Source organism: Mizuhopecten yessoensis, unplaced genomic scaffold, assembly GCF_002113885.1.
Source record: "Mizuhopecten yessoensis strain PY_sf001 unplaced genomic scaffold, ASM211388v2 scaffold523, whole genome shotgun sequence".
NCBI classification, from domain to species: Eukaryota; Metazoa; Mollusca; class Bivalvia; order Pectinida; family Pectinidae; genus Mizuhopecten; species Mizuhopecten yessoensis.
Window position 1 is genome coordinate 341,767 of NW_018403589.1, and position 10,974 is coordinate 352,740.

The 10,974-nt window shown below is 34.3% G+C and overlaps 1 protein-coding gene across 1 annotated transcript; it reads right to left on the reverse strand.

Annotated features, from left to right (window-relative positions):
* Window positions 1-6,148, reverse strand: LOC110450020. Its single transcript, XM_021497229.1, has 3 exons — window positions 5,959-6,148; window positions 2,092-2,212; window positions 1-225 (listed from the first exon to the last, which is right to left on the reverse strand). The coding sequence occupies exons 1-3, from the start codon at window positions 6,035-6,037 to the stop codon at window positions 66-68; spliced, it is 360 nt and encodes a 119-aa protein (XP_021352904.1). The 5' UTR covers window positions 6,038-6,148; the 3' UTR covers window positions 1-65.
* Window positions 6,149-10,974: the final 4,826 nt, after the last annotated feature.

The window sequence follows — 10,974 nt, forward strand, 5'->3', positions numbered from 1 at the left end:
CACTTTTTATTTATTAATTAAATTGTTTTTACAACTAAGGAACATTGGGTAGAACTTTTATCGCATCATTTGCCTGTCAAAATGTCGTCAGAGGGAGTAATAAGTGTCGACCCCACCAATGATTGTGGCGGTGGTGTTATCGGAACATATTCATATTTACACCTGCGACGTTTCCGTATCTCGTAGCCCTCTCTTTGCTCAAGGTCGTCTGAGTTACTCCCATACCTGTTACAGAAAATAAAATTGCCTTCAAGAGCTATTTATTGCCACAAAATTAATAAAAATGATTGCAATAGTGTTACTATTCAATAATTATTTTTCAAATTATCCTATATAAACTATTTTTTTCACTTGACCAATATAAACTATTTTTCTCACCTGACCTATACAAACGATGTTTTCTCATTTCACTTATATAAACGATGTTTTCACAATTGACCTATATAAACGATGTTTTTTCACTTGACGTATATAAACGATTTTTCTCACTTGACCTATATAAACGAAGTCGATTTTCCCACTTGACCAATATAAACGATATTTTCCCATATTAAACGATGGAGATTATCTCTTTAGACTTACATAAACGATGGAGATTTATTTCTCTTGACCTATATAAACGATGGAGATTTTTTCTCTCTTGACCTATATAAACGATGGAAAGCTTTCTCTCTTGACCAATATAAACGATGGAATTTTTTCTCTCTTGACCTGTATAAACGATGGAAAGTTTTCTCTCTTGACTTATATAAACGATGGAGATTTTTCTCTCTTGACCTATATAAACAATGGAAAGTTTTCTCTCTTGACCAATAAAAACGATGGAATTTTTTCTCTCTTGACCTGTATAAACGATGGAAAGTTTTCTCTTTGACCTATATAAACGATGTAGATTTTCTCTTTTGACCTATATTAAACGATGGAGATTTATTTCTCTTGACCTATATAAACGATGGAGATTTTTTCTCTCTTGACCTATATAAACGATGGAAAGTTTTCTCTCTTGACTTATATAAACGATGGAGATTTTTCTCTCTTGACCTATATAAACAATGGAAAGTTTTCTCTCTTGACCAATATAAACGATGGAATTTTTTCTCTCTTGACCTGTATAAACGATGGAAAGTTTTCTCTCTTGACCTATATAAACGATAGAGATTTTTCTCGCTTGACTGACATGAACGATGGAGAATTTTAACTCTCGACATATATAAACGATGTAGATTTTCTCTTTTGACCTATATTAAACGATGGAGATTTTCTTTTTTGACCTATATAAACGATGGAGATTTTCTCTTTTGACCTATATTAAACGATGGAGAGCTTTCTCACTTGACCTATATTAAACGATGGAGAGCTTTCTCACTTGACATATATAAACGATGGGATTTTTCTCTCTTGATCTATATAAACGATGGGAATTTTCTCTGTTGACCTATATAAACGATGGTGATTTTTCTCTCTTGACCTATATTAAACGATGGAAAGATTTCTCTCTTGACCTATATAAACGATGGAGATTTTTCTCGCTTGACCTTTATAACTGATGGATAATTTTCTCTCTTGACCTTTACAAACGATGGAATTTTCTCTCTCTTGACCTATATAAACGATGGAGGTTTTTTTATTGACCTTTATGAACGATGGAGATTTTACTCTCTTAACTTGTATAAACGATGGATAAATTTCTCTCTTGACCTTTACAAACGATGGAGATTTTTATCCCTTGACCTATATAAACGATGGAAATTGTTCTCTCTTGACCTATATAAACGATCGAGATTTTCTCTCTTGACCTTAATAAACGATGGAGATTTTTCTCTCTTGACCTATGGTCAATTGTTGGAGGCCGGTTAACATTCAAATAAATCATCATTACCGGTGTGTTTTTTGGCAACAGGAGATATTTAACATTACCAATAGTGCTACATTGTTATAGTAGCTTTCCTATGGCCTTTTTCTCCTAAATTCCAGTAATGTATTTAAATGCAACAATTCAATTTATGCTTCATTTTCATGAGAATCTTTTCATGAACTATGTCTATTTTGTAAGGTAAGGGGGAACCATTTTAAGTAGAGTTGCTGACTTACCCACAACAGATCAGTCCATCTGTAGTACAGGAACACTCCAGACACCTCCTGTAGTAAATTCTGGACTCTCCCACCTTTAACTTTCGGCGTGTGTTGTATTTGCAGTACTGTTTATCTTCATCTTAAATCAGAGAGATTATATAAAAATGCAATGCATCAAAATACATATCATTTCAACTTAGATTTTGTTTTGTTTTAAATCCATCAATAATTTATTAATTGCCTGAGGACGGCGACACACATCTTAAACAAAAAAAACAAACACTTCCTATACTTCAACTAGAGAATGAAGTGAACATTCCTAACAAGAGAAATATACTCATCACAAAATGTCCTTCTATAACATCTTGTGAAATAAAGAAATATTGTTATCAAATCAAATAATCAGCTTATTAAAAGAGAATTATGCACATCACAATCATTCCTTTTATTATGACTCTTAAAGTATAGACAAAAAAATACCTATAAAACGACTATAGAAATATTCAAATCCCCCCCCCCCCCCCCCCCCAAAAAAAATGCACATTCCATCAACGACCAATTAATTCAAAACTTTCGAAACACCCATTTTTACCGAAATGTATAACAACACTGGTGTCCAGCGTATTGCACCGACGACACGTGGATCCAACGAAATAGTTGAAAATCAGGAATGGCATTCCGCTACTCATTACAAACGGGAAAGCTCAGCCACCGTTACAGGCTAATTTGGTAGTTGAAATAGCCAGCGCTGCATCCCGTCCAGTGCGTCCTCGATTGGCAAAAGGACAGGTGATACTGCAGGTCATGGCAACACAACCACATTCTGCTGGGTTAGTAAATCAACCACAACGCCTGCAATGTGTGCTCTAGTGTTGTCATGTTACAGTAGGACGTGAGGTTGTTGCACAATTAGATGCGGTGGGTTTGCAGGATCTGATTGCGGTACCGTGCACGCGTCAAATTACAATCACTGATCATCTTATGTTCTAGCATTTACTGGCATGCCGCCCTAGACCATCACACTACGTCCGCTGAGGGGACGACGTTCTAAGACACAAATATCCTGAAAACGCTCTCTAGCGCAACGTTACATACCGGAGAGGTCGTCACGACTGTCCAAGTGGAACAGAGACTCCTCTGAGAACAAGATACGAGCCAAATCCCGTCTAAAAAGAGGAAATGACTCTGACACCAAGTAAGACGTGCAACACGATGGTTTCGTTACAGGACGGTCCAGACAGTTTTTAGACTGAATCTCCATAATGCTTCTCACCTTCAAAGCTGCAGTTTGAAAGTGTACAACCCGAATGCAATTCAAGTGCTATGTGATGATGATTATTCCAACTTAAGTTCCCACCATAAATCAACAAAATCAACCCATGAAAATAATTCCAACATTTGTTTTGGCCCCGGTCTATATTATTTTACAATTCCACTGTCATCTTAAAATAAAAATTCCAACTAGTTATGAATTATTATTTTTCATTGAAATAAACAAAATATACCTTCAAGTCTTATTTCCTAATATACACTGTAATAATTTTTACCACCTTTCCCAAGGCGAAAGTGTTGACCCGGGGATAATGATTTTCCCAGGACATTTCACTCCTTGAAGAGTATTAAGGATGTACTCTTCTGAGGTTTCAATCACGTTCAGGTCTCGTTTTGATCTGGTGTAATGGGTTTTTGTAATATTTTACAAACTATGATCAAGTTTATTAGCAAACACGTATCTGAAAAATATGTCAAAAAACTAGATGCCTTTTGTTTGTAGAACTTTTTTTACAAGAATTAAAAAAAATACCAATTTGGGGGCCATTTTGAAAATGTGTACTAATGTGTATTTCTTGCGCTTCAAAAAAGGCCAAAAGTTCACCTTTTTTGACTCTAGATTGATCACTTAAATTGTCATTGTGTCGCCATCTTTAATTGTAGCAGGTTCAATTTTGCTGAACAACTTTATAATGTTCAATATGATAAAAATGATATGCAACAAACTGGAAAATTATACATTACTGATATTTTATTTAAGGTTTTTAGTGTATCTGAAGCACTTTTGATTTTTGACCCAGGAAAAGGTAAAAAAATAACACAATTGACAATGGAACAAAAAAAGAAGCACACTGACCCGCCATTTTTGTAGATGTTTTAGAAAGAGAAACACATTTTCATTTAATCCATTAAGTATTAAAAAAGTTTAATACCAGAACTTTTTATATCAAGCGTTTAATCTGCAAAAAGAATGGTAAAAAATGAGTATTTTTTTTCATTAAAAAATAGAGGGTATGGGGTAACTAAAACCGGCTTTCTGAGTTAAAAGAAAAATATTAAGAAGTTTTACTTCCACAATTTAAAAGAAAATAATATTTTTATCAATTCTACAAACATTCATCCATATCTGATAACACACTTGGAAGATATTATATGAATTTGTTCTGCAAATGGTCAAAACCCAAAATATCCTTTTTCCAAAAATCCATATAAAAAAAGAAAAGTTTAATACAGGAAATTTAAGCCAATGAGACCATTTTGAGCCCCGTCCCTCAATCCCTAGGGGCGATTAAGTGTCTTAACTACTAATCAAGTCCACTGCAATCTCAGTGATAATTCCAACAAACGTTGAATTATTTCCCACAATTTTCAACAAATAACATCTATAAAAAAAAGCATTTTACCCTTCCTTCAGGGGCGAATGGATAACCCGTGGCAATGATATTCAAACTTTTGATAAAGTACCTCAGGACCTGTCTACCCTTAAAGGGTATTTAGATCTTTTTGTTTCAAAAGAAGATTAGACTCGTCTGGATTTCTATCTTTTTCTGGCCCCTAGCATCGTCGATGAGTCCAAAGAGGACGAAATCTCTGTTTGGTGTTCGGCATTTTTGGCATGCTGTATCTTTTATTGTAGACACAATTAGGTGCGAGTCCTATGTTCACCTTTAATATACAAGATGGTAGACTATGCTGGTGGAATTCTTGGTCCCCGAGGGTTGTTTTAACCTTAATGACAACGCATCTATCTCTTTTTAGGAGTGGCTCGTTTCATAACACCCATTAACAACTGCTCCTCTAACTTAACATAATCATAACAGGTTTTACGCACCTTTACTTTTGTTTGGATTTACACCTTTTTGGTCTATATTAAGCATTATCGATGAATCAAAGACGGACGAAACAGCTGTATGGTAATATGAACTTGAAAGGTGCATCATACATGTATGTGTGTGTCTTATGGGATATCTTGGTCTGAAGACGAAAAACTGTTGAAGTTTTAGTCAATTTGATCTTTTATAGAAATGTAGTAATATATATGTATATTCTACAGTAATATAAAATAATCACAAACATTCCTACGGAAAAATGCTAAGAACAAAAAGCCTCTTACTCAAACCACTGAATTATACAAATAACATTATACCCCCTACCTTGACCAGAGAAATATTCAAAGCACAGTTCTCCTCACATTGACACGAGAAATGTACAAATTCTAAACAAAAACTCTTACAACAGCTAGAGAAAAAATACAAATCACAAACAGTAAAATATACAAATTACTAAACATACAATACAACTGTTTACTGTACCTTGAGAAATATACAAATATACAGGCTAGATATCTGTTTTGTCATTGAAGATGATATGCTATCATGGAAAAGTGAAGGTATACAAAACAAACAGAAATATTAAAAAAAATGTGGAGCCGCTTGCATATTTTGAAACATGCAATAAAATCGAATTTAGGACAAATTTATAGCAACTCTCTTCCAAATAAATCAGAATTCGGGTCAGAATCGAGACCTGCTGAGGAGACAGGACATTAGGACTGTCTTGATCGACCACTTAGGGTGTCTTTAACTCTCTTTAGCTGACACGATGAAGACTTACCTATGTGTGTGTCTGTCGTACACGCGCAGGCGACAGTTACGACTATGAGTAGACAGATAGTCATCAGTTCTTGTCGCATCGTGTTGGATTGTCGAGGTAGTGATGTGTGGTGGGAGGCGATCAGACATGGTATTTATACCCTTGTTTCTCTCCCCTCACTATCTCAATCACAACCCCGGCAGCTGTAGCCCATTAAACAAATATCTTGTTTACGTATATCTGCCAGACGTAAGCTTAACCTGGTCGAACTCTATTACGTTAGTCAGACATAGGACAACGTTTTCTTGGTTACTTCAATAAAATGAACTATATGCACAAACACAAATGTTTAAAATTCACTTTTATCTTTTATCGAGAAAAGTTTTTAATTCATCTTCTTTGGTTTCTGTACCTACTAAGCCGGGCCCATCTGGCTTCAGGCCTCATACGTGATCTCTTTTAATCGGATAAGTCAGGCGGCCATAAATATTGTTTTTCTTTTTTCTGTTTATCGTGTTAACAAAAGGACAGCTCCAGATCACATTGTCATCGTAAATATGTCAGATTGTTGCTGGATTTTTAATCCCGAACCATATCGTAATATTTAAGTGTGTTGAAAAAGTTACTTTGGTAGGAATGAAATAAACCGCAATTCGACGAGGATTATGCAATACTGCGTTTCAGAGAAACGCTTTGAAAAGTTTAATTGAAAAGATTACTAGTGTTTGCCATATGTTGACAAGTGATTTGTCATCCCACGAGAACAAATGTCAAAACATTCACTTCCTTTTTGGAACGGGAAATTTCCCAGAGACGTTTTTTCTCAATAAAAGATACTTTGCGGAAAAAGTTTCAATAGAAGTTGAAATGAAATGTATTAGCTCCCTCACCCTATTTAATTTGCAAAATTACTTCTGGCCTCTTTACAGGATAAGGAATAATAGTATTCCCTCAGTGACAGTTCTGAATAAAGTAGTTAAAAAGGGCCTACAAATCAGCATTTTCCATCAGGTAAAAAACATGTATGGCCATATGCAAAGTATGTGGCACCATTGACATAGCTAAATGTAAGTTTGATAATAAGGTAAACATGTTTTTTATGGTAATACATATACAATGATATAGCTGATATCAACAAATTATAGAAGATATCAATACAATAAAACAGATATCAACATGGTATAGCATATATCAACACAAGATAGCAGATATCAACACAATATAGCAGATATAAACACAATATAGCACATAATATAGCAGATATTAACACAATATAGCAGATATCAACACGATATAGCAGATATTAACACAATGTAGCAGACATCAACATGATATAGCAGATAGCAACACGATATAGCAAATATCAACATAATATAGCAGATATCAACGCAATATAGCAGATATCAACACAAAACAGCAGATATCAACACAATATAGCAGCTATCAACACAATAAAGCAGATATCAACATGATATAGCAGATAGCAACACGATATAGCAGCTATCAACACATTACAGCAGATATCAACACAATATAGCAGATATCAACACGATATAGCAGATATCAACACGATATAGCAAATATCAACACGATATAGCAGATAGCAACACGATATAGCAGATATCAACAAGATATAGCAGATATCAACACATTACAGCAGATATCAACACAATATAGCAGATATCAACACGATATAGCAGATATCAACACGATATAGCAAATATCAACATGATATAGCAGATATCAACACAATATTGCAGATATCAACACATTATAGCAGATATCAACACGATATAGCAAATATCAACACGATATAGCAGATATCAACGCAATAAAGCAGAAATCAACACAATATAGCAAATGTCAACACAGTATAGCAGATATCAACATGATATAGCAATTATCAACACAATAAAGCAGATATCAACACAATATAGCAGATATCAACACGATATAGCAGATATCAACGCAATAAAGCAGATATCAACACAATATAGCAGATATCAACACGATATAGCAGATAGCAACACAATGTAGCAGACATCAACACATTATAGCAGATATCAACACAAAATAGCAGATATCAACACAATATCGCAGATATCAACATGATATAGCAATATCAAAACAATATAGCAGATATCAACAAGATATAGCAGATATCAACATAATATAGCAGATATCAACACAATATCGCAGATATCAACAAGATATAGCAGATATCAACATAATATAGCAGATATCAACACAATATCGCAGATACCAACAAGATATAGCAGATATCAACACAATATAGCAGACATCAATGTAATGTAGCAAGTATTAAAACAATGTAGCAAGGTTTAACACATTGTAGAACTTTCGTGTATCAAAACAATGTAGCAAGGTTCAACACATTGTAGAATTTTCATGTATCAAAACAATGTAGCAAGGTTCAACACATTGTCGAAATTTCAGGTATCAAAACAATAATGCCTATTTTAATCTGACAGATAGTTTAATTTTGACGTCACCATTGAACACCTTATGAGACGTTTAATTTCAAGATGGTGTCTTTGATACACGACGAAGGTTGTTTTTTAATTCACATTAATTATTCACGTTGTGATAGACATTATGTTAAAAGCATTAATGACAATGGTCCAAAACACTTCTGAACTCACTTCATCAATGTCATATATAACATAGTTATATATAGGTACGTGGTAAATGACTTAACTTGGTCTAAACCGAATATTTAACACAAAGGCTAACAAGCCTTTGAATCTCCAGACCGTAAATTAAACCATGAAAGCTATAAGTTCTAGTAAAGTGTGTGTACCTATCCATCTCCAGCCCATATACTAAACACGACAGATAACAGACCTTCATCACTAAACTGAAATTGTTTTCTTGAATTATCACTTCAGAATTATAGCAATGCGACACTAGCAAAAAGCAACATCAGAGACCTAACAATGCGACACTAGCAGGTAAGCAACATCAGAGACCTAACAATGCGACACTAGCAGAAAAGCAACATCAGATACCTTACAATCTGAAAAACAGTCAATTCAAAAAAAGGTTAATACAGACCTACCAATCTCCAATAAGCTGATCAAATATTTGTCCCTGTCACATCGGGCGTATCCAGTTAAATGACACTGCGGTCTTATACATCGAAAAACAATTTCAATACGTTGACATATCTAGTAAAGTAAAACAACACTTATTTAGCAGCGAGTCTAAATTTTAGGTTTTCAGCGCTTAGTTGTGACTGCATTCTTCTTTTCTATAGATATATTTAGCACTAGTTGTGATGTGTGTTACTTGAATACTGCCACTAATACTCTAGATTACAACTAAAGAATACCAAAATATAAAAAAACACCTGTAATTTTTACTAAAAATCGATAAAACTAAGATTTGCATTGAGACTTTTGAAAATGGACAAGAAGAATAAGACCAGTTGTTCCTAAAAAGTAAGCGTTTTCTGCTTCATCGACGACGCCAACCACGTTAATCGAGAATAAATTCAATTATTGTCATGTCCTCATAGCAAGGAACGAGGTAACGAAAAACACAAAAATGGCCTATTTCCTTATGATAATAGCTACCATCAAATTCTCCTTCGTGTTCATTAATCTGCATCTTTGGAAACCCAATGTTGTAAGTATGTCCGTCAGTAGTCGACATGGATTACGAAAATTTCCTATTCGTAGTAAGCTTTTGAATACCAAAACATATGCGACATGTTGACAACATAACTTGGGAAGTGGGATTGTTACAGTAAAGAAAGGGAAATTTTCAGGATCGGAATAACTACCGTTGTGATAAAACCATGTGTGCAATACGTAATAATTTCCATAGATATCAGGAAAGACGTCCAGCACTGCTCTGTGTATTCTCGTTTCTTTTTTCCGAGATTCGTTATGCGTTTTAGATTGTTAGGATTTCGATTAATACATACTTTTATACAAATTTCATTTTGTATTTTATCTTCTTATCTACGCTGTGTCGTTCAAACTATCGCAGACAATAGCATCATGGCGAATTAAAAAACACTATCAAATGTGGTCCAAAAGTGAACCTGCTAAACGATTATGTTATAGCTTTCGCCATAATCGAAATGACAACATGTTTGATGACAAACTTTTCGTGTGATAGCTCTGCACACTGGTTGGGAAATATTAAGACGCATTTTCGACAGAGTGGTGGATAAGGATACCGAGATGGAAATCTCGGTATAGGTAAAAAGGTAGGTGTTAAAATGTCCTATGTGAAAATTTATCACTCTCCATATCCCAGCCGTAACTAAAACCACTTTTTAAAGTTTTCTCCCGTCAAATAGGTCAATAACATACGATGCATGTCCCTTCTTGGAGGGATACGTTGACGGGTCAAGCTTTTCTTCAAATCCCTTTTGTAACTGCCTTCCATATGATCAAGTCCATGGGAGATTAATAAATTATTTCAAGAATATATAGAGAATATGTTTATAGGAAAGTTTTTAAGATAACTCATTCGGTTTTTAACGTTATTTTAAGTTCCATGTATATAAAATCAAACTATTTAATTGTAAAAGAGAATCATGATCACATGTGTATGTGTTTTGCTCATTAACGTGTAGCATGCCTGAAACACAATCGCCTGTGTATCAGCATCACTGATACCGTAGGACACTGATAATAATAATAATAATAATATGATAATATTAATAATAATAATAATAATATACAATATTTATATAGCGCCCTGTATAACTTGTAAAATCACTCTAAGGTGCTTTATGGATAATAGTGTTAGTTATAATTGTGAAGAAGAAAAGGGGTTACAATCACTTTTATATATTAAGCAAGCAGATAATCATCGCAATGTGCACATAAATGAATTAAATAAAGGGTGGTATTTACATGGCTTCTTTGCACTCTGACACTGATATAATATATGACACTGTATGACCTTGATACTGTATAACACGCTGTGTAACACACTGATAGTGGTTACAGGAAAACAGAAAGCTCTGTTAGGTTACCAAAAACAAACAAACTGGCGCGT